The sequence below is a fragment of the Sesamum indicum genome, linkage group LG8 (assembly GCF_026168435.1).
Source record: "Sesamum indicum cultivar Baizhima isolate 11 linkage group LG8, ASM2616843v1, whole genome shotgun sequence".
Classification (NCBI taxonomy): Eukaryota; Viridiplantae; Streptophyta; class Magnoliopsida; order Lamiales; family Pedaliaceae; genus Sesamum; species Sesamum indicum.
This window is the reverse complement of record NC_142664.1, coordinates 29,678,173-29,704,188: the sequence shown is the minus strand read 5'-3', so window position 1 is coordinate 29,704,188 and position 26,016 is coordinate 29,678,173. Positions and strand designations below refer to the sequence as shown.

At 35.8% G+C, this 26,016-nt stretch overlaps 4 protein-coding genes across 4 annotated transcripts; all 4 read left to right on the top strand.

The window, feature by feature from the left end:
- Window positions 1-2,550: 2,550 nt before the first annotated feature.
- On the top strand, window positions 2,551-5,994 carry LOC105169473 (putative prolyl 4-hydroxylase 9). The gene is made up of 8 exons (XM_011089866.3): window positions 2,551-2,892; window positions 2,975-3,091; window positions 3,366-3,523; window positions 4,151-4,253; window positions 4,625-4,720; window positions 4,891-4,956; window positions 5,074-5,193; window positions 5,655-5,994. Exons 1-8 carry the CDS (start codon window positions 2,773-2,775, stop codon window positions 5,736-5,738), a joined length of 864 nt encoding a protein of 287 aa, XP_011088168.1. The 5' UTR covers window positions 2,551-2,772; the 3' UTR covers window positions 5,739-5,994.
- A 619-nt stretch (window positions 5,995-6,613) lies between these two features.
- On the top strand, window positions 6,614-10,083 carry LOC105169472 (myosin-2 heavy chain-like protein). The gene is made up of 5 exons (XM_011089865.3): window positions 6,614-7,029; window positions 7,371-7,529; window positions 7,610-7,782; window positions 7,865-9,668; window positions 9,789-10,083. The coding sequence occupies exons 1-5, from the start codon at window positions 6,916-6,918 to the stop codon at window positions 9,846-9,848; spliced, it is 2,310 nt and encodes a 769-aa protein (XP_011088167.1). The 5' UTR covers window positions 6,614-6,915; the 3' UTR covers window positions 9,849-10,083.
- A 798-nt stretch (window positions 10,084-10,881) lies between these two features.
- LOC105169471 (leucine-rich repeat protein 2) lies at window positions 10,882-13,061 on the top strand. Its single transcript, XM_011089864.3, has 7 exons — window positions 10,882-11,067; window positions 11,308-11,440; window positions 11,605-11,676; window positions 12,073-12,216; window positions 12,292-12,363; window positions 12,483-12,554; window positions 12,709-13,061. The coding sequence occupies exons 1-7, from the start codon at window positions 10,989-10,991 to the stop codon at window positions 12,773-12,775; spliced, it is 639 nt and encodes a 212-aa protein (XP_011088166.3). The 5' UTR covers window positions 10,882-10,988; the 3' UTR covers window positions 12,776-13,061.
- Window positions 13,062-16,886: 3,825 nt separating this feature from the next.
- On the top strand, window positions 16,887-20,198 carry LOC105169470 (serine carboxypeptidase-like 7). The gene is given in 15 exon segments (XM_088883059.1): window positions 16,887-17,175; window positions 17,260-17,405; window positions 17,518-17,594; window positions 17,674-17,796; window positions 17,918-18,020; window positions 18,108-18,145; window positions 18,229-18,330; window positions 18,738-18,824; window positions 18,912-19,031; window positions 19,034-19,066; window positions 19,168-19,239; window positions 19,342-19,460; window positions 19,637-19,750; window positions 19,825-19,879; window positions 19,974-20,198. Coding segments are annotated over 15 exon segments (1,500 nt in total). The 5' UTR covers window positions 16,887-16,948; the 3' UTR covers window positions 20,058-20,198.
- The last annotated feature ends 5,818 nt before the right edge of the window (window positions 20,199-26,016 follow it).

The window sequence follows — 26,016 nt, the reverse complement described above, 5'->3', positions numbered from 1 at the left end:
AAAAATTAATTTCAAATCAAGGTGGTGTTCATGTTACAAAAATTAATTTCAAATTTATTTAACATGCAATATTTTGTTAATAAAATAGAGTAATCTAAATAATTACTTTTTGAAAATTAAAACGAAGAACACATATAGTATATACTATTATTTATCTTGTGGTGTGTGGGGCAATAATATGAATTAATTATTGTATGGTTTATGATCAAGCCGTTCATCAGTGGTCCTCAGCCAAACAGTGCGATCAAATGAGGCTGCGTTGTCGGGGACGCCGTCCATCACCCATTCGTGGCCTTCAGGGAAATATATGCCGGAGCGGGGATGGGGCAACCACCTGCTCTGTCCATGCACCGCCCCCACGCCCACCTGCTCATCCTCCACATCTATAATCTCCTTCTTTCCCTCATCTGACCCTACAAACTTGCTCATATAACGTTCAAATTCCAATCCCCTCCTGCATGCATTTATAAAATTAAAAAAAAATTAATTTAATTTAATGAAATCAATGAAACTGAAGGCCCCATGTTAATTACCAGCAATCGAATGCAGCACACTTCGTCACACGTAATTTATTAATTTCGATTCATGCATCATGTGCATAATTATTTTTAAATTATATACATAATCTCATTAATATCGTAAATTATAAAATTATTAGATTATTGAATAGTAAAATAAGCAAAAATAAGAATAAAAATGGACACTACATATGGAAAGAGAATAAAAGAGAAAATTTAGTTAAATAGAAAAGAAGACGTTATAAAAAGATAGAGTAGAAATTAAGAAACGGGCATTTAAAGCAGAGACGTACATAAGAAAATGTGTTGTGAGTACTCTAAAACAACTTCCATACTAGACTCGTTAAATTATAATAATACAAATAAATATATATTATATATATATATATTTATATTTATATAATGCAGACACAAATATGCAAAACAAAATATGATAAACGTACGCGGAAAATGGCTTCTTGACGAGCAACATCTTTGTGTTCTTGATGAGTCCAGTTAATATGGCCATGTCTTCTGTCTAGTGTGTGTACTGTGTGTGCTATGGAAGTAGTGATGTTTGTGTGTGGTCTTGTGGAAAGAGTCGTGAGCATTTATAGTGAGGAAGAAACTATATATGCACACGTGCATGAATGGAAGAATAGATTCTTGGATGGCCGGTGAAGAATTTGGATTTTGAGTTCCGATTTAATACAATTTACTCCCTTGTGATATTGTAAATGAGCAAATTATTTTTTTATGAAAAAAATTAATAGTCTAAAAATGAAGCATTTTAAGAGGGTAAATTGCTTCATTATGAAAAATACAGGGGCATAATTGTTGCATTCACTAGAAAAAAATTATTACTATTGGCTACAAGAGTATTAATTATGGCCAAAACCCATGGTAACTGACTACTATTAACTACAATTAAATAAAACAGATATAAGAAACTAGCTTTTGCACCATAATATTTTTTTTAGCCATAGTCAAACATTTATTATGGCTTTTAGCCACCCTTTCAAAAACCACAGCTAATAATCGTTGTGTTGTCGTGATTAATAATTATTTACTACGGCTATTTGTTACTAACCATGACAAGTAACTATAGTTAAATGTTATAATTGTTTTAGTGATTTTGAACGTGAGATATATGTATTTGATGAATGAATCAAATGTTTAATAATTATCCAATGAACGAAGGACAGTGAAGCATAAAGTAACTTTAAGCATATATGTATCTATATATTCCGTCCACTAGCTAACAAATATTTCCAATTAATTTTATTTTGTGGTTGCTGAAATATATATCCACATGTACAATATGTCCAAAGTGTAGATGCGGACATGAGAGTGGGCAGTGTGCAACTTCCATCCTTCCACAAAACAATTCATAGAAACTTCTGTAACTACAAATTATTATGCTATTTTATAACATGAACAATATTCATATTTCGAATGTTTTTCCACTAAATTCCGATGATTTTGTGGGTTTGAATTTTTAAGGCTTTGAAAACTGCGTTCAAGAATTTGATATTATTTTTAAGATGGTTGAAATTTTATTTGCTATCAGTTTGTAAAACAATATAAAATATCATAAATGTCACCATGATTGTAATTATTAAAAAATAAAGAAAATATTTTAGTTATTAATTTTTAGGAGACAAAAGTTATTTTGCATGTCATGTTATGTCTTAGGAACTAATATCTCTTAATTTTACATATATAAATAATATAAAAATCGAAAGAAAACTAATATTTGTGCTGATTTTGAACATTTTTCGATAGTTAAAAATTTGAACCGATTTTAAACCAAACAAAACTCGTTGCTTTCACAAAATATGAGTCAGAATCTAAAAATTTTTATAAAATCAAATTAGACCAATCACATATTAATATTATTGATAATATTTTTTTGAAAATTGTACATAAATTACATTACTGACTGATTTAAATTTGAGCTAAAATTGTTGTGTGAAAACGTCCCGAGTGCGCCAAATCCAAATCCAAAACTGAAGCAATTGTCGAAAAACTTGCAACATTGGTTTTTCTCAAAAGAGTGTTTAATGTCAAAACAGCAGACTAGTAAAGGCTCCCGCCATAGACGGGTTCTGTCAACCTCCAGACCGGCATTCTCTCATCCCAGTTTTCCACAAAAACAGGCGCATAAACCGATTCACACTTTGGCTTTATTATTATTATTGATCCACGCACAATCTTCTACAAAATCTTACGACGGGTACCACACATTACTCCTTCTGATTGCATCCGATTAATCATGAAACACAGAGGAAAAAGATTTCTTGGCCTGGAGCCTAACCTAAGATTGCCCATCGTTTTCTTCTTATGCTTCTGCTTCTTTCTTGCTGGGCTCTTTGGATCCATGATCATATCTCAGGTCAAACCCTTCTCTCTTTATAGATGTATTTGCATTTTTGCTTTGTGGGTTTTGTGCGTGTTTTTCATTTATATGTTTGCAGGATGTGAATAGGGGTGGATCTAGGCATAGATTGCTGGACGAGTTTGGATATGAAGACGGCGATGCTATGTCTTATGGTGAAACTGGAGAGTCTTCAGTCCGTTCCATCCCATTTCAGGTCCCTTTTTTTTTATTTCATTTTCTTGGATCTTTGGGATTTTGATGATGAAAAATCTGGACAAATGTGGAGCAATATCAGTGATTGCTGACTTTAGTTCGATTATGAGCTTGTTAGCATGTTGGTTTAAATTGAATGCTATTCAATATGATTGGTGATGAAGACATTTGGAGCCAAGATTCTTCAGAATTGTGCATAAAATTGGATTTTTGATCTCTTTTCTTAAGGCATTGTTTCATCTGGGCTGGGTGCATTGTGACCTTGGTATTTGCAGGTTTTGAGTTGGAGGCCACGGGCTGTTTATTTCCCAAATTTTGCCTCAGCTGAACAGTGCCAAAGTGTAATTGAAATGGCTAAGAGTAAGCTTAAACCATCAGCACTCGCTTTACGGAAGGGAGAGACTGCGGAAAGCACCAAGGGTACCAGAACAAGGTCTCTTCTGACTGTTCTTTTCTCATTACATTTGTTCTTCTTTCCGGTGATTCTGTCTTTTATTTATGACCTTGTAGTTGTAACATGACTATACTAATCTGCATGCTAGGGAGTAGAGAAACATGTTTGGTCTGTGTACTTAATTATTTATGAGAGTCATCCAGTTCTCAATCTTGTTTTTAAGTGTCTGCTCTTTCCATGTTAGTTCTGTCTTGTGTTTAGGCATTGACATGGAAAAGCTTTTAAGACCATTTATCAGCAAAATGGCTGTCCATCATGCGCCAATTTGTTTTCAGTTGGAAGCACATTTGCTTACATTCTTGTACTTATCCAAATGATAGTTTCTTTCTAGTCCATTATCCATGTTTGTTGATCAGTAGCCATCCCTTTATATGGGGCATTGAAGTGTTGAGATTCTTTTGTTCTACTTCCAAATATCATTTATTCCTTATCTATTGAAGCCGTTTACATTAAACATTTGAAGTACTTACAGCAGCTGTGACTTGTCCTATATCAAGGAATCGAATGTTATTTTTGCCAACAAAACTTGTAAAGATGTTGATAGTATACTGCTTCCAGTAGACTTCTTGTGTAAGTTACTAATTATTCTTCAGTTTTTGTGTTCAGTTCAGGTGCATTTATCAGTGCATCAGAAGACAGTTCTGGAGTTTTGGAGTTTGTTGAGAGGAAAATTGCAAGAGCTACAATGCTCCCAAGGAGCCATGGAGAGGTTAGTTTCTGACCCTTCCTTATTCTAAGCTGTTTCTCTCCACGCATAATTGGAAAGCACGTATTCATTAAAAATTCAAATTTAGTTGTTCTGACAAATAAATATGCATCTGCAGCCTATTGCTGTCTTGGTCCTAGAGCAATTTGGGCAGTAATATCATTGGCTGGATCCTTTTTCATTACCTAATGTCTCTTCTCTACACTTTAGAGCGTCTGCTAGACTTTAATCAATTACATCTTCTGATTTAAGAAGTGCATTATTTGTTGCATTTGATCTGTGATTTTCTTAGTATGGAAAGTTGAAAATTTCAATTTTCTATTACAGGTCATTTCTGAGATACTTGAGTAATGGGGCATATCACGATATTGCAGGCTTTCAACGTTCTGCGGTATGAGGTGGGACAAAGATACATTTCTCACTATGACTCATTCAACCCTGCCGAATATGGTCCACAGCAGAGCCAAAGGGTATGTGTCGTCCACACTCGGATACAAGCTGACTGGTTTGTTATAATTAGTAGATAAAAATTTTGGGAATTGACAAAAGTTGCCTTCTATGAGTATCATCACCTTCCCCAGATAAGACCTGTGTATGTCGATCATTGCTGCTCTAGAAGCTAATTTGCTTCCTCTTACAGATGGCTTCTTTCTTGTTGTACTTATCTGATGTGGAGGAAGGTGGAGAAACCATGTTCCCGTATGAGGTAAGACGAGAATATATGATCTTGAGCATTTGCTTATGTCTGAAAAATAGAATTACAACAAACAAGGAGAAGTACGCAGATATGATTGAGATTGACTTTCATCTGGTGCTCCTGCAGAACGGCTCAAACATGAATACAGGATATGATTATAGAAGCTGCATAGGTTTGAAGGTGAGACCACGCCAAGGAGATGGGCTTCTGTTCTATTCATTATTTCCAAATGGAACAATCGATAAGGTAATAGAATACATTCAGGTACCGTTTCATGCTACTCATGTGGGAAGTAACCAGATAGACTGTTGAACCAGAATTAGCACTATTATGCATGATACAACAGTCTACACCCAAGTTGGGTTGCTTACCCACACGTGTAGCATTTACCCTCACATTCTGATATCTTTTCATTGCATTAGTTTTCCCTCGTGTCATAGATTTGGGCAAGTACTTAACTGGCTTAGGAGACATGTTTCATGCAACATGAACTGAAGTAAGCTTTTTCCTTTTGTGCAAGTATGACCAAAGTTTGATAATGTGAAAAAACGAGGAAAACACAGTAAATATAGTTGGATACGATTGAGTTTTGTGCTCGTTGCATGTTTACCAGTATGTCATGCCAACATATTTAGTTTCGTTCATAACGTTCTAATTTAGGAAAATATAGTGAAGTCCTCACTGTGTATGGGTATCTGATCTAGCAGACCTCACTTCATGGAAGCTGTCCAGTTGTGAATGGGGAGAAATGGGTGGCTACAAAATGGATCAGAGACCGGGAATGGCCGTAGTTTCAGTGATTCGTTTTGTTCGTGGCAAACGACGTCTTTCTTCGTTCTTGGAATTATTTTCAGACTAGTTCGATCATCAGCATCATGTTGTATGGTACAGGGGAAGAATAATATTAGAACTGATGTGTTTCTTAAAAAGCAATACCCCTTTGCGTGAATAGAGGTAGACATGATGTTGGGGTATTGTAAGAGTCGCGAGGACGTTCATGTAATGATGCCATAAACTGAAATGCTGATATTATTAAGTAATTTCGCATGTTTGGCCTCAAAACATATGAGCTGCATTTCAACAGTTCCCTCAGCAGTCAGCTCTATTTTGGATCATCAAAGTTGAAAATTAAGGAAAATACTTATTTTGTTTGCCTTTTTTTTTTTCAACAAGAAAAAGATTCTTGATTAAATTGTCAATTACAAGAGGTATTATTAATAGTTAAATGTCAATATTATCAAAATAGGAAAATAAACTAAGAAATGTGAACACATTAGTTGGAGGTTTTATACATATTTATCTTATTGATAATGGTAATTATTAAGTATGTTCTATTTTTGAAGAGACTAATCATATGATGTCTTATATTGATATATTAAAGACTGGTCAAACACAATGAATAACTCAAATTTAAATGTATATATATATATATCTAATGAAATAAATTTCAAAGTATTATTCATTTTTTTCGTCATTTTGTAATGTTACGTACTTCAGTTTGAATTGAACAAGCCCACCAACCCACAGAGCGAATAAGTAATTGCTGACCGTCGGATGAGATCGCATATAAGCCAAATGGTGTCACCGTAATATCCTACGCCCAATCCACAGGATACACACCCTCCACTTGACCGTTGCAACACGAAAAATTCGCAGTCTAACGGATAGTTTCTTCTTTGAAAAAAGAAAGATATCAAGAATCACACTCCGTTCCTCTTCTAAAATTTCTTCACTCCAAAAACTGCTGTCACTCTTCCTTATGAAACTCATACGAATTAATCCGAAATTTAATTAATTTCGTGAAAAGTTTTTCTGGGTTTTAAATTTTTGGTATAAATTTTCTTGGATATTGACTACGCTCTTGATCTGTTCTGTATTCATCTACCCACCACCCATCCTCAAATTGAGGAAATCAAAAATATTTCCTTGGTTTTTTAATTGAAGCTTTTTTGTTGAAGAAGAAAAAGAATGGATCTTGGTTGTATTGATATGGGCTGTGTTGAGAAGTCGAGGAAAGAAACCTCTCTTGAGAAAGACAGCAGTCCAAAGGAGTCTGCGACGTCTGCGTCTAAGATTGGAAAGGTATTCTTTCTTCGTTCTTTGTTAGTAATTCCGTCTGTTTCTTGTTCTCTGTTGTTGGGCTGATCCTCTGTTCACTTAATTTCTGATTTAGTCTCAAGTCTTTGATTTTCTTGGCATTTGGATAAACGGCTTTTATTTCATGGTTTGATTAGTTGGCATAGTTGTGGATCTGAGGTTTGGGGAAGTGAATTTCTTGTACTTTTGTTTTGTATATTTTTTATGTTCCTCTATCCTGACATGTGGTAAGAACTTATCCAAGAAATAGAGTTTGCATTGGTTGCTCTGATATCTGTCCGGGGGTGTTTGTTTTCAGTTTCTAACTACATTCTTTCCAAGTACAGAATAATAAATCGAAGGATGCAGTGCGGTCTAGCTTAAACGCTTTGAACAAACTTACATCCCAAATCTCTAAGCCTCCTCGTCGCAAGACCTCACCGCTTAATTGGTTCCCCCGGAAAAAGGTCGAACCCTATTTGAAGAGGAAAATTAAAATGCTTCAGGTTTGCTACATACACTAATCTATCTATTTCCTGAGCTAGGTTCTTGATAGACAAAGTTCTGATGCTAAGTCCTAACGCAGGAAGTAGATGGAATGCGTTTAACACTAGATGAAACTCTTGGTGATTCAAATCCACATTACTCGAGAGTACTGAGAGAAAAGATTGCAATAAGAGAAGCTGCCGAGAAAGCAATGGAGGCTCGAAAGGGTGCAATGGTGGAAGCATCCTGGTGTCGTATACTGCAGGCCGCCAGGTAATTATTGTACAGTTAATTGGCATTGGTTTATATGGGATGATGTTATCTTTGGTTTAACGTTGATTGGTTTCCTCAAAAGGATTGAAAGTAAAGAAGCAGAAGCTCAGCTGTCGAGAGCAGAACTTTCTGCTGCCGAAGCTGCTGAAGCTGCACGGGCGGTGGGTGTGATCATGAATGATGATATGTTGGGTTGTGTTCAAAACCATTACAAAATAGAAACAACGTCCTCTAGTAAGGGAGGATCTACCACTCATACGGTTTTGGCGACTTTTGAGACTGCATTTGAGGTTGATAAACAAGTAGCTGCCGCTGTTAAAGCTGCTTTTATTAAGCTTGCTAATTGCCCTTCAATAAACAAAGAGGAGTTTAAAGAATTGTTGCGCAAAATAAGTGAGAACCCTGATACTGAGGAAAATTGCAATGAATTAACAGACTTCACTTTAGACTGTGAATCTGATGCTGGGCCGGAGCTGGAAGTTGGAAGTTGCTGTAATAAGGAATTTGATGGCACAAGACTGAGGAAGCACAAGAAAGGACAGGAGTCGGATAAGTTTAGTATGACTAATATTGTTGATATGATGCTTGGTAGGCTTCGAGGCTTGAAAGAAGAAGAACTTGCTTCTCTTGCCACTATAGTTGCAACGAGTGGTTTAAATGCTGCTTTAAGCTCTGCTGTTGAAAGTACCAAGGATTATTGTAGTAAGGTCCCCAGCAGAGTGTCTGTTGGTGGGAGGATGGCAAGGAATTCATTTGCAGATGCACAGGTGGGAGGGACAGGAGGTGCTGAACTCCCTGGCCTGGACAAATTCCTTGTGAAACGCTTGACGAGACTTGAAAGAGAGGTACTGGAAGCCAAAAATGCGAGAAAAAATGAAGCTAGTGATGCAAGTAAACAGAAGCTAGATGCAACCGATGATGAGAAGCTCTTTTCTGTCAAGAATACAAGTTCAAGAACTGAAGTAAAGCTCAAAGAGGACATGGTGATTCCTGACTTAGGAAGTGTGCTAGTTAAACATTCTTCAAAGCTTGAGAAAGAGGTTGAAGAAGCAAGGATGAACGCTAAATCATCTGAAGTAGATAACAGGAAATTCCAAAGAGGACGTAGGGAACAGAAAGATGTTGCGGAGGTTCCCAGTCTAGATAAATATTTGGTGAAACGGTTGACAAGACTTGAAAGGGAGGTCCAAGAAGCTAGGAACAGGAAAAATTTCGAGCGAACTGAAGGAGAAAGGGTCATTGATTCAAGAAAGACAACTGCTATTCTAGCGGATGCAACAAATTTGAAAGAGATCCCATTTAGTTCTACTGGAGATTCAGTAGGCAAAGAAAATATGGACCTTAACAAAATTGAGAACAGAAATTCAACGACATTGGAAGTCATTGACAGTAAAGATCAAAACCATAAGAGTGAAGTGCTGGCAAATAAGATACTTCTACAAACAGATGATTCGTTGCGAAGCGAGAAAAAGGAAGCAGCACCATCAAGAAGCAGCGTTGGACTTCAGCAGCAACAGAGTGAAGATAGAAGAGACAATGCAGCAGGAAACTATGAAAGTTTAGACAAAGTTTTAGTAAAGCATGTGTCAAGGCTGGAAAAAGAAAAGATGGAATTTCGTGCAGACGAGCAAATGCAAATACAACTCAAGCGAAAGGATACCTACAGAGAAACAGAAAGCACCGAAGGCAGTTTGGACCATGTTTTAGTGAAGCATAAGTCACGGCTAGAGAAGGAAAAGTTGGCGGCAGCTGAGAAACAAGATGATAGCACCAGACACTCAATTTCACGTCAACAAGCTAGGGATAGAGAGTTTCAGGAAGCATGGGGAGGCCTGAGCTTAGGAAATTCTATACGCCCTCACGTCTCTAGACTTCAACGAGACAAGGCAAGATCCGTTGCCACTGCTTGTTCATATATAACTTTGATGCATTGCTTTTAAATGTGATATCTTTTGCTTGCTTCTAATCTTCCCCTATTAAATGTGTTTTTTTTGCACATGCATTAGGCTGCTTGGCTTGAAGCCGAAGAACAGGAGAGGAAGAGGGCGACAACAGGCGAAGTATGAGGCTCACAGAGCTAACCATTTTTCCACATTTTTGTCTCCCTGAAGTTTCAAACCAGAAACAAGACAAAATGAAATGGAAGTTCATTGTCAAAGCAAGCAAGCAACATCTTTTAGCTACTTGTTTATTTTACTGGCCTTTATGGTGTGTAAAGGATTTTACATTTTGCTTATGAAATGTTGATATATATATATATATATCTCATTATCTCGAGTTTCTTATATTATTTCCTGTTCATCTCTGCATCTTGTTTAACTCGCACGTTGTAATAACATTTGTTAGAATAGTATTGTGGTCTAGATTACTTCATACAACGTATATGTCGTGTGTAATATAAGAAAGAATAAAAAAAAAGATCTAAATGCCAGCCAACAAAAACCAAAAAAAGAAAATTGATGTTCATAGCAGAAGTGAAAAAAGGGCACATGACTGTGCAGGAACTAGAAAGTAATATGTATGTGGTGGTAGTGGTTGGTTGGTTCATTTGATGGGCCCCCATTAATCTCTGTGGGCCTGAGGGCTAAGGACCCACTACTGTCGGAAACTTCATAAACATGATCCAAAAATCTTGTGAGTGACAGATGGAAGAAAGCCCAACTAGCAACCACTCCAATTAGAATTTGTGGGTAAGATAATGGATGGACTATGGAGTGTGAGTGCGAGTGGGAGTGATGGGTGGGGTCCCCATGTTGGTGCTTTGCTTACTGTTTACGGTTTAGTTGAGTCAGACCACCTTAGTAGACTAGACTAGACCAGACTGCATAAATTCAGACCAATTATAATCAACAGCCATTGCCAGAAGAAGAACAAGTACAACTCAATGAACCATACGTGGACCCCACTCTTAGACTTCCTTCCTCGTCCCACTACCTATGCGTGTCCCACTCCAAATATCATTTCTCATTGCTCCTTTAAAGAATCAAAATATATATGTGTGTATATATATATATATATTTAAAATTTTAATTTGACCAAATCACCATCATAAAAATTAATTAATCCCTTTCCATATTTTTCATACTTGACTGATCACTGTTCCTACATTACACTACACTGCACAACACCTCATTCTCTTCTTCTCTCCTTTCTTCTTTCTTTACACATATTTCTCCACTCCTCCATTTTCATTCTCTCTCTCTAAAATGACTTTTCCTTCTCTCCTCTCTTTTCTGCTCCCCCTTCTCCTTTCCTTCTCTTCTTCATTCTCCACAAATTCTGAAGGTAAAGAAACCTCTTTCAACTTCTGATTCTTTGGTTGTTTCAGAGAATTAAAATCACACAAGTGTTCCAAGAATTGTTGTCTTTACATTTTTGTTTCTTGAATCTTCAGGTTCTGAGGATCCATAACAGTTTTGTTGTGTTTTTTAAGGCTTTTTTTGTTGGTTAGAAATTAATGAAATAGGCTGTCCAAAGTTGTTGTCTTTTCGTATCAATAAAGTGCCTTTTGATTTGCTGTTGCAGGAAACGCGTTACATGCTTTGAGGACCAGACTTTCAGACCCCACCAATGTTCTGCAGAGCTGGGATCCCACTCTCGTCAATCCTTGTACCTGGTTTCATGTTACCTGCGACTCTAATTACCGTGTTGTTCGCTTGTAAGATCTTCATTTTTCCCTGTTATTCTTACAATCACTGCTTTTCTGTTTCTATCTCTGCTGTTATTTGAGGTTTAAGTGAGACTTTCTTTGATTGTGGATGTAATAGTAATATCTCCGGTTTTGTGATTGTTTCTGTTTTTCATCTGAATTTTTGATTGTAGGGACTTGGGCAATTCCAATATTTCTGGGACTTTAGGTCCGGAGCTAGGCGAACTAAAGCACCTTCAGTATTTGTAATACTCTAAACCTTCTGCTTAGTTTGATTATTTACTATGTTTATCTTATTTTTAGTCATCATCATGCTGTAATAATTGTACATCCCTTCGTTTTATCAGTAGATGTATAGTTACTGTAAGATCTTTTGTATATATCAGTGTATTAGTGCCGTTAAACCAGGATGTCTGCAGGAAGAATGGGAGAGAGGGAATTTTTGTAACAAAGTTTGGGGTGAATTTATGTTGTTCTTGTTATAACTAATCATCACTAGATATCCAAATTCTCACAGTTTCCCTTACCTTTTTTCCGACACTTACAGTTATATAATTGATCATCGCATCATGTTTTAGTGTTAATGCGTCCTCAATATTCACTTGTGATGACAAAAGAATAAAATTTTTGGGTTATTACAGGGAGCTCTACAGAAACAATATTGGAGGGAGAATCCCAAAGGAATTGGGCAATTTGGGAAAACTAGTCAGCATGGATCTGTATGGAAACAAATTCAGGGGGAATATTCCCAAGTCTTTTGCTAACTTAAAGTCTCTTAGGTTTCTGTAAGTAAGTCCAATTTGTTCTTGAATTCAACAGTACAATTCCAATTTTAGGTAATTGAAATTTTACATTGACAGGCGGTTAAATGATAACAAGTTAACTGGATCAATTCCAAGGGAACTCACCACTCTACCAAACCTCAAAGTTTTGTAAGTAGTGATAATTGTCCAAGTTTGACACCCTTGGACAATGAGAAACAAAAGAACAAAAATCCAATTTATGGTTATGATTTCTGCACGATTTATGTTTGATTCTTGAGTTCTTGCAGCGATGTCTCCAATAATGATCTTTGTGGGACTATACCGGTTGATGGCCCCTTTGGAATTTTTCCCATGGACAGGTATTCCACGAACTAGTTCTTCCCTGTCAGGACTGTGCCTGCGACTTTAGTTTTAGTGAATTCTTTGATATAGAGTGGAATTATGTTTCTTGTATCTATATTTCGAGTTTGGTTTTTCATTGATGAATAAATCAGATTTTCAAATTATTTGCAGTTTTAGGAACAACAGGCTTAACGGTCCAGAGTTGAAAGGGTTGGCGCTCTACGACTTCGGATGCTAATTAAGGAGGTCTACAGAATACTTGCTCAGTTCAAGACAACTTGCATAAGAAAGAATATAGGATCAAATAGCTAACATTAATTTATATTTCTGTCCTTTCATTACCTATTGTAACCGCTTGAAGTAGAGACTATGCATTCATAAACAGCTTCACGGAGAGTTTTGAGCTCAATACTGTGTACTGCTTTTAACATAAACGTGGAACGAAGATGAAGATGATTGGTGTCTGAAGTATAATTTATATGAAAAGCAAATGGAGGAAGGTTTCCTCTGTCGTTTAGGCTCTATGTGGCAGCTTCTTGCATAACTTGTCTTGACGATAATCTCATAATGCTATTTTCTTGAATGCCAATTTTATCCTCATTTCTTGCTGTGAAATTTGGCAATTGAACTGTATTATCAGGGATAGAGGTGTAAACTCGCAAGCACCATCAAGTTTCAAACTTGAGCTAGGTGATGCCAATCACTCTTTGTCGCTTGTTAGCCTTCAAAAGGATATTACACTTTTATTACATTTATAGGGTAAAATTCATTTTAGTGCCCTACGTTTGATTTCAACTTCAAAATAGTTCTTATTTTTTCAATTAATTTCAAATTAATTTTTTCAACAGTTAATTTTCCTATATTACTTATAAAACTTTTCTTTTACGGAAAATTATTTTAGTGCTTCACTTTTCTTTATGGCAATTTGGTTCTTCGTACATTAGCTTAGAAAAATAATAATTATATTAATTGAAAAAAATTACCATTAAACATAGATTCAGATGTTTGTGCACCTTTAATTTTAAATTTTTTATAAATTACTTATTGTTTTAAAAATATCAATGTTAATTGGATAAATAAAAAATTTTAAAAAAATAGAAAAAAGTTATGAGTAATTATTGAAAAAAAGAGTGAGAAGAAAAAGAGAAATGAAAATGAGAAAAAAATGCGAATTAATAAAATAATTTTTAAAAAAAAAAAGACAAACAAAAAAGAATTGAAGACAACAAAATGGTGATATTCAATTATATAAAAGTATAGATAATAATTTGATTAATGACATATTAGCATAATTGTCTTGAATTTATTGAACTTGTATAATTTTTCAAATAAAGAATGCCTTAATGAATTAAGGAGTTTAATATACCCCATTCTTTAATATTTTAGCTGACATATTTATTTTCTTAATTTGTGCTCTAATTTTCAAAGTTTTTTATTTAAATATTTTTGCAGTTAAAATAAAAGGTCGGAGATTAAAATGAATTTTACCTACTTTTATATATGCACATTATATATAATATATGCTAGCAGTCGAACATACTCGATGAGTACAGAGCTAAAAATAAAACAATATTCATGTGTTTGTGGAAAAAAAAAGTATATTAGGCATGTACGTTTTTATCATATAAAATAAAAAAAATATTTTAAATGTCAAATGACCAAATATAAAATAGATAGTTGATCGAAATTGACAAAATAAAATAATATTAAATATGCATGAATAAAAAAATTATTGAGAGAGTTAATTGATTAAAGAAATAGATATTTTGTAAATAAATAAATATATTTAGGAGTACTTTTATCACATTTTTAATTAAATTGGTTATATTCGACAAATGTTGCTCATTTTAGTATGTGTGGACTATAGTTTGATGTACATGTATAAATCGCGCTGGTTATTTGCTTACTGAGTTGCAATCTCACTTTTCTACTAATATTTTTTTCAGGTATAGATCTCTACTCATAGAAGCTTAGGTTAAAACCTTGTATTTCAACCAGGCTGGACTAATATGCATTTTTTCTCTTCACCCGAGTATAATAGAAGTTACATTTTGAAAAATTTTAAATATGAGTTAAAATTGTGGATAAACTGTATAATTATAATAATTTACTTTATGGTGCTTGTTATGCATATTTAACAAGAATTGGATTGTGTGTGATGATATGCATGAGCGGATTTACTTTAAGTATGATTGAGAGAGATATAGTCATAATAACGTTAGAAAGTACTACAATTTCAACGATTGGAGATAAAAAATATGTATAGCATTGGTGGGACGTGAATATATGATATCAAATTGTTACAAAAAGTTATCATCGACGGAGGGTAGACACGTAGAATAAGTGGATAAGTTGGGCGAGACGGACAATGCCACAGTAGGAGGCGTAAGGAATCGAAACGACCAAAATCCGACAACGAAGAAGACGAATGACCACCGCAATGGAAATGGCAACGACTTCCATCATTCATGTGATGCAGTAGCTCCAAGACTCATACGTCCAACATTGGCTAAAAGGCACTAAAAAGTAGCGGTCCTAGTTTGTTAATATCAATAAAAAAAAAAATCAAATGAAAGTTTATATTTATTTTTAATTGATTTGTCACTTGGTCAAATATATTTTTTTAATTTTTTATATAAGTCAAGGTTATATGTTAATATGCTAATGGATGTGGGCAAGATGCATTTTCATTCTCATAAGTCAATTAAGAATAAATATGAATTTTCAATCAATTTTTTTTATTAATATCAATAAATTCTGTAAATTTTACCAACAAATAGACTGATATGTTAAATAAAAACATACAAACATTAAAAACACTAGATATAATTTCTCATACCATAAAAAATCAATGAACAATTGCACCACATCCAAGATATAGTATAAATATGTGGTATAGATAATAATGAAGAGAGGAGGAGGAGAAAAAGATGGTGAGATTGACAGACTGTAATGAAAATGAAAAGGCAGTCAGCCCGTACGAATGTAGGTCTCACCACGTACTATGAGAAATACTATAAAGCAGGCAAAATGAAAAATATTCTTATTTAAATTAAATTAATTATTATTATAAATACAATATGCTTCTCATGCAATTATAAATGATCAATTTTATCAAATTATACATTAATTTTATAGTAAATATTTATTATATTTATCATAAAAAGTCAAATTAGAATTTGCCCGAAAAATCATAGTGAGCAATGGCGCTACAGTAATGCAAGGGAAAAAACGTGGTGCAGAAAAGACAGAGAGACACTAAAATCCAATTTTGAAGAACACCATTTTGCAGGAAGGCTGATGACCAAATAAAATAAATTGTAAAACCATAAAAAAAAAAAAACACTGTCCAAAACTCTCCTTGTGTGTGTATATTTCTTAAATGTATAATCTAATATAATATATTAAATTAATTAATTTTTATATGATAATCACGTAAGTTCTATGTGGATTACGAGTCTAAAAAAGTATTCATTTTTGAATGAGCTGTTTTTTTGAAGATAAGTTCGTCAAGTTATACCTAAAATGAACAATATATTATGCTACGTAAAATCAGTAACGTTGCATGTTATAGCATTATAATATTTTTTTTGGATTTAGTGAATTTATTTTAATTATTATTATAAAACAAGAAAAGTAATGACAAAGAAAAGAGAAGAAAAACATAAATAAAATATAGATGGTATAGTAAAACTAGTAATTGGAGAATAATATAATTGGGTGAGCTTATAAACGTTTGAAATATATTATTAAAAAAATTTAAGAAATTATAAAATGCTATAAACAAAGTGCTTCGTAAATTTTTAAGAGAAAAGAGCTTTTCAACTTTTCTTAAAAAATGTACAAGTTACTAACTTATTTTTAAAATTTAAATTCCATTATAAATTTATTATTATTAATATTTTATAAGTTTCATATTGTTATTTCATTCAAACAGCGATTAATTTATTTTAAAATAAGATATAATATTAATATTTTACCCAACTTTTTTTACTTATTTTTCTCACAAATTTTTATATTTTTAATAAGCTCACTGTTATAATTTATTTTTTCCCACTCACCTTACTATTTGTTACTCATCACCTTATAGGAAATTTCAAGTCAGGACTAGGTTTGGCTGCATCAAACCATCAAACTTATAATGTGATTGGTCACTTTTTTTTAACTGTATAGAAATTACACGGCAAGGGTATTGTACTTGTTATATGGTTGATTCAAGTTTCGCCAAATCAAGTCTGGACCCTACGGAAAATTTTAGTCTGAACTAAGTTTGTTGAGCAAAATCAATCACAAAACAAATGTAATAAACTGTAACTGTTTTTATATACTTACAGGAGTGCATGCAGCAACGAACGACTAATCTTTCAAATTTAGCTTTGACAAAGGCGCTGAGTGTTATATAGCCAACTGAATGAAGCAGCAGTCAGCCAAGTTGACATACCTTAAACTGAGGTTACCGCAGAGAACGTGGCCGGAGAAAGTAAGAAGACAGAGACGTAGTATGAACACGTATTACTCTGCCTTCCATTTCCTAATTCTCTGTTTGCTTCTCCTCATCAACGCACCTGCCTCTTCAAAATGCATCATCGACACTCTCCCGGGATTTCCTGGAACCCTACCTTTCAAACTTGAAACCGGGTCCGTTATATATATATATATGTCGATATGTTTGTTGATTTAATTTTGTATATCTATCTCATTCATGGAACTTAATGCATTCAGATACATTGGCGTGGGAGAAAAGGATGAAGTGCAGCTGTTTTACTACTTCATTCAATCAGAAAATGACCCACAAAGAGACCCTCTCATACTATGGCTCAACGGCGAACCTGGTTGCTCTGGTTTTTCAGGCCTCGTTTATGAAATTGGTCGGGTTTTTATTGTTTTTTTCCAATTTGCTGTAATCATTTATGGGTTTTGGAAGATGAGGCGGCACGCTATGTTACTTTGACTCCGATTTATGTGGTGTGTTTCTTGTAGGTCCATTGGGTTTTGACGTTGAAGCTTTTGATGGAAGCTTACCCTCTTTGGTTGTAAATCCTTATTCATGGACGAAGGTGGCTAACATCCATCGTTTCATGCTCCCCGTCATTCACTTGTTCTCAAGGGTGATGATTGTATATGGTATTCTTGCAGATTGCTAGCATTATATTCATAGACTCCCCTGCTGGAACTGGATTCTCCTATGCCACCACTTCACAAGGTTATATTAACTCTGACAATAAAACTGCTGAATATAATTACTCCTTTCTGAGGAAGGTAAGCTTGCAACAACTATCATCCATCCCTGCCCTTTTCACTTGTTTCTCTTTTTACTTCCAACTCATATGAAAACTGAAGCAATTATTTAGAAGCTAATTCTATGTATTGGAAACTGCAGTGGTTGTTGAATCACCCAGAGTTTGTCAAAAATCGTCTCTACATTGCAGGTGACTCTTATGGAGGCAAAATTGCCCCAATGGTAGCTCTGGAAATAGCGAAAGGTGGCGTTTATCATAATGAACTTGTGATAAATTTGATTTGAATTTTCCCTCATCAGGATTGAGTTGAACTGAATGCTTATACTCCAGGTAATGAAGCTGGACTTAAGCCACGAATGTTACTCCAAGTAAGTTGAAATTCTATGCTCACTGTGAAATCGCCTTCCAATGACTCATCAAAGATAAGCATGTTAATGAGGAATTGAAGCAGGGTTACATTGTTGGAAATTCAAGAACAGATGCAAATAAAGATGATAACGAGAAGGTTCCTTATGCACACAGGATGGCACTCATATCAGATGAACATTTTGAGGTAGTTTCGTTCTATTTTTTCTAGTATCTTTGGGGAACAAGTTCAATGAGAAAGAACTAAGAATTCAAACACGGAAGCAAAGATACAGATTAAATTTAAAGTCAATTTTGATGCCACTAGATTCAGAACTTCATCACCATTCACCACATAGTGCTTGATGAAATTTGTCTGCATACTCAATATGACCAAATTAGGTGCTGATGCTGCTAATTGCTTCCACTACAACCGATAAAATGACCTACACTTGGACATTAGTGGCTGAATCTGCTTGACTCAATTCTGCATCTTTTGTTGTTTCAGATCATGCTGAAAAAGTTTTTCTGCTTCATTCTTTCCTGGGACAGATGATAATTTAGTCGATGAATATTGTCTTGTATTATATAACACGGATAGCTCGACAATTTCAGCTAGCAAATAGCAGCTGTCATGGGGAGTATGTGAATCCAGATTCAGAAAACATACAATGCCTTTATGCTCTTCAACTTGTTAAAGAGGTAAAATACCATTTTCTTATACTGTCATTTCTTCCGTTTTACATATTTATTTAGGCACTGGTTGTTCTTGTATGTAATTAAGTGCAGTGCACGAGCCATATCTCTGAGAATCATATTCTGGAGCCAAAATGCAAATTCATGTCACCGAGACTTAACATCTCTCAGCCGGTCCAATTATCCCTAGAAGATGATCCAGTTGACCTTCTTTCCTTGTCCAAAAAGAAGAGCATCTATGGTGCCGCGTAATTCTGCATTCCCGTCTAACTTATTTTGCCGTGTCCACACAGTATATATGATATTATTACCACTGGATTTTTCTTAGCAAAAGTCTTCCTGTTTGCAGAATTATGATTACGTGACCTCTTATGTCTGGGCAAATAATGAAACTGTCCAAGAAGCTCTTCACATAAAAAAGGTACATGAACAAATAGACAAAAGTTTTTTGCATGTTAAAAACTGGTTTATTTCCTGTCTAAGAGAGTAGTGGGACATCTCTGTGGTGTTGGTTGAAATCCAGGGAAAAATAACTGAATGGAAAAGATGCAATAAGAGCTTATCCTATGAAGAAGACGTACCAAGTGTTTTCGAGCATCATCAACTTCTCAATGAGAAGGGCTTTCAAGCCTTGGCATACAGGTGACTCAAATAATTAGCTACTTCCCAAACAAAATTGACGGCTTAAAACTGCTTGAATTAAAATTCAATCACAATATCTTTTCTGCTTTAACTTTTAGAAATATTAACATCCTACGTACAAACAAGCCTCTCCCAGTATTCTGTAATTATGTATGTATGTGTATCTCTAATTTCAGTGGTGATCATGACATGGCTGTACCTTACATGAGCACTTTAAAATGGATACGCCATCTCAATCTCACCCTTGATGAGGAATGGAGGCCTTGGACTGTGGATGGCCAAATTGCAGGGTCAGTTTTCAGTTCTCAACTCGACCCAGAAAAATCAATCCAACAAATGAAGTAATTAAATCTTGTGCATGCAGATACACAATGAAATACAAAAACAAACAAGCCGAACTCACCTTTGCGACGGTGAAGGCAAGATAAGAGTTCAAACTTTTCATTCCCTCATGAATAATTATGTGAAGCAAATATGGAGATAAACGCATATATTTTGGTTAATGATTTGCAGGGTGCAGGCCATACAGCTCCAGAATACAAGCCCAAACAATGTTTCGCAATGATCAAAAGATGGTTATCTTTATATCCACTGTAGATCTTTTGAACAGTGTCCGATTATTCCGAGTATGTGTTTAGGGCTTCAAAGTTAGAGGTTCCTACAACATTTCTCTTTCATATGTATTATTTATCATATATTACAATAAGTGAGTGTTCCTGCAACATTTCTCTCTACAAATTTTTGCAGTTTGCTCTTCAAGCATATAATAAAAACAACAATTATTATTATTATTATTTGATCCGGGTCGAATTATGCTATCTCGAGATTCGATCTCCACTAAGAATGCCAATTCGTCCAAGACCGGATTTTGGGTTCCCTGAGAATAAAACACGAACCGTGAGCTCGTCGGGCACGTCCCCGACAATGACCCTCCGACGCTCAAGTTAGGTTGATCGAGAGAAATATATTCTATCTCAAAGTTCGATCTCAATAAATGTGTAAAAGGTACCTCAATAATGGCGTATCGGGGTCTATTTATAGAGCACAACTGTGTATCGGGTATTGGGCCACGTGGCCTTATCCTACTGGCTCATGTTCTGATCGAACGGCTTCCATTGTCCGGGTCTTCAGTCGGTTTGTGCGATCCGGGTCGGGTCCTCCGCGACCCGCCCGTTACAAGAGGCGCGGATCCTGATCGCGAAATGACTCTAATGCCCTTAATGAAGGGTAATCTAGTCTTATTGTAGGGGTTACAAGTGTATACCCATCATTACTCCCCCACTTTTTCAAAGTGCATGACCGTTGCCTTTGAAGAAGTCGAACAGTCGCGTCCGTCGATCGGTTACCCAGGCGGACATGTGGCGGCATCTCGACGGTTGATCTGCAGCGCGCATTCCAAGTGGGTTCTGCTCTCTTTCATGTAGATCGCGGTCTCTCTCCAACACCGGGTCGCACCTTTTTCAGGTCGCGTATTTGATGCTTCTTTTTCAAATGGCAAGACGAATGCATCTTTTTCAAATCGCATGTGTTGATGGTCTTTTTCAGACACCGGATCGCACCTTTTTCAGGTCGCGTGTTAGTTGATGGTCTCTCAGATACCTGATCGCGTCTTTTAGGTCGCGTGTTTGTTGATGGTCTTTTTCAGACACCGGGTCGCGCCTTTTGCAGGTCGCGTAGTTGACGGTCTTTTCCAGAAATACGGGGTCGCGCCTTTTCCAGGTCGCGTAGTTGACGGTCTTTTGCAGACAAGGGATCGCGCCTTTTGCAGGTCGCGTATTTGTTGATGGTCTTTTTCAGACACCGGGTCGCGCCATTTTTAGGTCCCGTGTTTGTTGATGGTCTTTTTCAGACACCTGATCGCGCCTTTTTCAGGTCACGTGGTTGATGGTCTTTTGCAGACACAAGGGATCGCGCCTTTTGCAGGTCGCATATTTGTTGATGGTCTTTTTCAGACACCGGGTCGCGCCTTTTTCAGGTCGCGTGTTTGTTGATGGTCTTTTTCAGACACCTGATCGCGCCTTTTTCAGGTCGCGTAGTTGACGGTCTTTTGCAGACAATGGATCACGTCTTTTGCAGGTCACGTGGTTGATGGTCTTTTACAGACACAAGGATCGCGCCTTTTTCAGGTCGCGTGTTTGTTGATGGTCTTTTTCAGACACCGGGTCGCGCCTTTTTCAGGTCGCGTAGTTGACGGTCTTTTGCAGACACAAGGGATCACGCCTTTTGCAGGTCACGTGGTTGATGGTCTTTTGCAGACACAAGGATCGCGCCTTTTTCAGGTCGCGTGTTTGTTGATGGTCTTTTTCAGACACCTGATCGCGCCTTTTTCAGGTCGCGTAGTTGACGGTCTTTTGCAGACACAAGGGATCACGCCTTTTGCAGGTCACGTGGTTGATGGTCTTTTGCAGACACAAGGATCGCGCCTTTTTCAGGTCGCGTGTTTGTTGATGGTCTTTTTCAGACACCGGGTCGCGCCTTTTTCAGGTCGCGTAGTTGACGGTCTTTTGCAGACACAAGGGATCACGCCTTTTGCAGGTCACGTGGTTGATGGTCTTTTGCAGACACAAGGATCGCGCCTTTTTCAGGTCGCGTGTTTGTTGATGGTCTTTTTCAGACACCGGGTCGCGCCTTTTGCAGGTCGCGTGTTTGTTGATGGTCTTTTGCAGACACACGGGGTCGCGCCTTTTTCAGGTCGCGTAGTTGACGGTCTTTTGCAGACACACGGGGAAAGCTATCTATTTCACACGCACATTTATAGACGCAAATACTCCCAAATATGGTATTTATACACATGACCCATAATTCGTAATTGTAAGCACCATAATATTATTCCTGCAAAAGCTAAAATCCGCTATGAAAATAATAGAGGTACATGCATACCCTATCCTCCGAGTTGTTGCCCTCACTGAAAGCGTTGTTCTCCCTTTATTCTATCTAGCTCTTATTTCTTTCTGCTTGATGTCTTGGTTCACGATCTGCTTGGGGATATTCTATCTCGATGTCCTTTCCACTCTCTGTCCTTGATCGCATTCATTTCCTCCTCGTTGATATACTTGTGGGCTAAGAGCATCAATTGTTCTATATCACCGGGAGGATCTCTAGCTAACGCCGATGCGAATGGTCCTTTCTTTAACCCGTGTATTAATATACTCGTCATCATTTCGATCCGCAGATCCTGCACCTCCAATGTCTCGTTATTGAATCTACCCATAAAATTTTTAAGAGATTCATCACTTCCTTGCCGGATCGCGAACAAGTGGGTCGCTGATCTTTTTGATTTTCCTTTGCTGGCGAAGTGGTACGCGAACCTATGTATCAATTGCTCATACGATTCGATGGTCCCACTTGGCAAGCTGGTGAACCACTCTTGTGCCTTCCCTGTCAAAGTAGTTACAAACAACTTTGCGTTAATAGAATCCGTTTGCCTATATAGATTCATTACCATTTCGAACGCAGTGATATGCTCGCGTGGATCCTTCGACCCATCATATTTGGGTAGGTCGGGTAATCGAAAGTTTGAACCAATAACTTCGGATAGAATTTCGTTAGTGAAGGGCGAGTTCATATTCCGCCTCGTCAGGTCGCCTCGCTTCTTCAGGTCAGCTCGCTTCTTCAGGTCGCCTCGCTTCTTCAGGTCGTCTAGTTGTTGTTTCAATTTTTCTATCTGCCTGCCTACGTTTTCCACTTCTGCTCGCGAAATCACGGGTTCTCTTCTCTTTGACCGGGCATGACTACTGGATCCCGCGTCTGATGAGACCAGTTTTTTAGTCCTGCGCTCTGGCTCGCCATGCACCCGCGACTCTCTTTGGGGCTCGGTATTCTCGAACAATTGCCTTCTTGCAGTTTCTTTGGCCACTGGGGTCGCAGTTCTTCTCTCGTACTCCACAATGGCATTCCGACTCGCTTCTTCTATCATTCTGTGGAGCTCCTCTTTCGTTATCTGGATTATCGTTCCTCCTTTTCTTGGTGTATCTTCTTCCCCGGCGTTCCTTCTCGATGAACCTTCCATGATGTAATTCTCAGATGTTCCCACAGACGGCGCCAACTGATCCGGGTCGAATTATGCTATCTCGAGATTCGATCTCCACTAAGAATGCCAATTCGTCCAAGACCGGATTTTGGGTTCCCTGAGAATAAAACACGAACCGTGAGCTCGTCGGGCACGTCCCCGACAATGACCCTCCGACGCTCAAGTTAGGTTGATCGAGAGAAATATATTCTATCTCAAAGTTCGATCTCAATAAATGTGTAAAAGGTACCTCAATAATGGCGTATCGGGGTCTATTTATAGAGCACAACTGTGTATCGGGTATTGGGCCACGTGGCCTTATCCTACTGGCTCATGTTCTGATCGAACGGCTTCCATTGTCCGGGTCTTCAGTCGGTTTGTGCGATCCGGGTCGGGTCCTCCGCGACCCGCCCGTTACAAGAGGCGCGGATCCTGATCGCGAAATGACTCTAATGCCCTTAATGAAGGGTAATCTAGTCTTATTGTAGGGGTTACAAGTGTATACCCATCATTATTATTTTATTGTCCAAATCAAACATGATAATGTCTTTGTCTTGGTCTAATGTGCTAACATCAAACTTGTAAATATTGTTTGAAATTCTATCATTAATTCTGAATATATATACCTGCTAAAATAAATGTCGAAATAGTAGAAATAAAGAAAAAAAAATGTTGGATGTTGCCAATAAATTACATTTTATATTTTATTGAATATATAGATATTACAAGTATAATTTTTATTCAAGATGAGAATAAATAATACAATTTATATATACATTACGCGTATATATTAATAAAAAATAGAAAATCAACGGCATAACAGGAGCATGTGGCGTTTCAACTTAACTCTTAAAGGGATTGGAAAATTAGGACAGGGAGAATCCGAATTTTTGGGGAAAGGAGCTGAGGATGGAATTAGACATGGGAAGCGAGCGGAGGAGGCTTTTCTTCCTTGGATCATCTCCTTCCTCTCAGGAGTGCTTAAGAAATAATTAGTATGCACAGTCAAAAAAAATGATATTACTTGACATTTAATTATTTTATTAATTTAATTTTTTGTAACTAAGTACTGAATAAATCATGGTAGATACACTGATTAAATAAATACTTTATATATACATATATATATATATTGAATAATATATGAGATGTTTTATAAATTGCTTATAACCTTTCATAAGTAATTTTGAAAATAATATTGTTATATAATTGAATTCAACATACTCAATAAAATATGAATAAATATGATATTTAAAGATTATGTGATATGATATTTTTTATATATGCACAACATGTGATGATTTTTTCGGCAAAAAAACTTTCACATATGACAAAGTGTAAATTTCGTATAGTTGAAATGGTAAGTTAACAAAATAAATAAATAAATAAATAAATGTCAAAATGAAAAAACGCACGTAGTTTGAATGACAAAATGTAATTTACCCAAATTTTAATTCAAATTGGTTTAATATAATCCAAGGTAATAATTACGATAAATATATTATATTTATTATATTATTAATATATAATGAAAAAGAATAGCTGCCAAATAAAAAGAAAAGGGAGAAAAAGAATAGAATAACATCATAATTTATAAACACTAATATTATTTTATTAAGTTTGACTCCAACAAATTTTGTTTTATGATATCAATCACTTTCAATCTGCTCATTTTGGGCTGGAAAAGATATCTCAATCTCAGCGAAGAACTTGATACGCAACAATTAACAAATTAGTATTGTTCAAGAGTTGGTGAATACATTTGAAGATATGATCTTTTATGTTTGAGTTTCATTAAATATGTAAATATTTATTTTACTTAATATAAATTTATTATTATAAATATTGGTCTCATCTAATATGAATTTATTTATTATTTTTTTAATATTAATGAAATTTTATAATTGCTTTTTCTGAAAAATTCAATTTCTACATCTTCAACAGCCACCTAATACCGTTAAAATATTCAAATTAGTATTATAATCAAAGTGATTTCTCAATATTTTGTAAAGTTTTATCAAAAATACTGTTTAAAAACAATCAATTTTTATTGAAAGTAGGGGTGCTATGTTTCGACTTATATAAACTTACTATTATTTATTTATATCAATTCGTGGATAGTAATATATATGAAGTCCATTTATGGATCTCATGATCGTAATATTTATTCATAAGATGTTTAATTTTATTTTAAAAAAGAATTATTGACGTGTTTGAATAAAAGTAAAATTACAGAAATTGTAAAATATTATTAATAGTAATTCTTTAATTAATTAAAAAACAAATAAAACTAACTCGTTTATGTTTTAAAAATAAGTTTAAAAAATTAGGAAACACGTCCAACGCATAGTTGACTAAAAATACGGAGTTAATTTAGGTTATAACATATAGTAATACTAATGATGAATTAAAAATTGTGAACACGAATCACATGCATCCATATTTATATCAGCCATCACCCACTGCAATTATAAACTATTCATCTTAGAACTGGTCATGTTTTGAAAATGGAGAAATTTTAATCGGGTTGGGGTAGATCTGAATCAA

Excerpts from the sequence above, each read along its gene's own strand:
- LOC105169473 (XM_011089866.3), top strand. The coding sequence starts at position 2,773 with ATGAAACACAGAGGAAAAAGATTTCTTGGCCTGGAGCCTAACCTAAGA. Across the intron at positions 3,092-3,365 it reads TCCGTTCCATCCCATTTCAG|GTTTTGAGTTGGAGGCCACG; the intron begins GTCCCTTTTTTT and ends TGGTATTTGCAG. Across the intron at positions 5,194-5,654 it reads CAAATGGAACAATCGATAAG|ACCTCACTTCATGGAAGCTG; the intron begins GTAATAGAATAC and ends CTGATCTAGCAG.
- LOC105169472 (XM_011089865.3), top strand. The coding sequence starts at position 6,916 with ATGGATCTTGGTTGTATTGATATGGGCTGTGTTGAGAAGTCGAGGAAA. Across the intron at positions 7,030-7,370 it reads CTGCGTCTAAGATTGGAAAG|AATAATAAATCGAAGGATGC; the intron begins GTATTCTTTCTT and ends TTCCAAGTACAG. Across the intron at positions 9,669-9,788 it reads CTAGACTTCAACGAGACAAG|GCTGCTTGGCTTGAAGCCGA; the intron begins GCAAGATCCGTT and ends CACATGCATTAG.
- LOC105169471 (XM_011089864.3), top strand. The coding sequence starts at position 10,989 with ATGACTTTTCCTTCTCTCCTCTCTTTTCTGCTCCCCCTTCTCCTTTCC. Across the intron at positions 11,068-11,307 it reads ATTCTCCACAAATTCTGAAG|GAAACGCGTTACATGCTTTG; the intron begins GTAAAGAAACCT and ends TTGCTGTTGCAG. Across the intron at positions 12,217-12,291 it reads TTAAAGTCTCTTAGGTTTCT|GCGGTTAAATGATAACAAGT; the intron begins GTAAGTAAGTCC and ends TTACATTGACAG.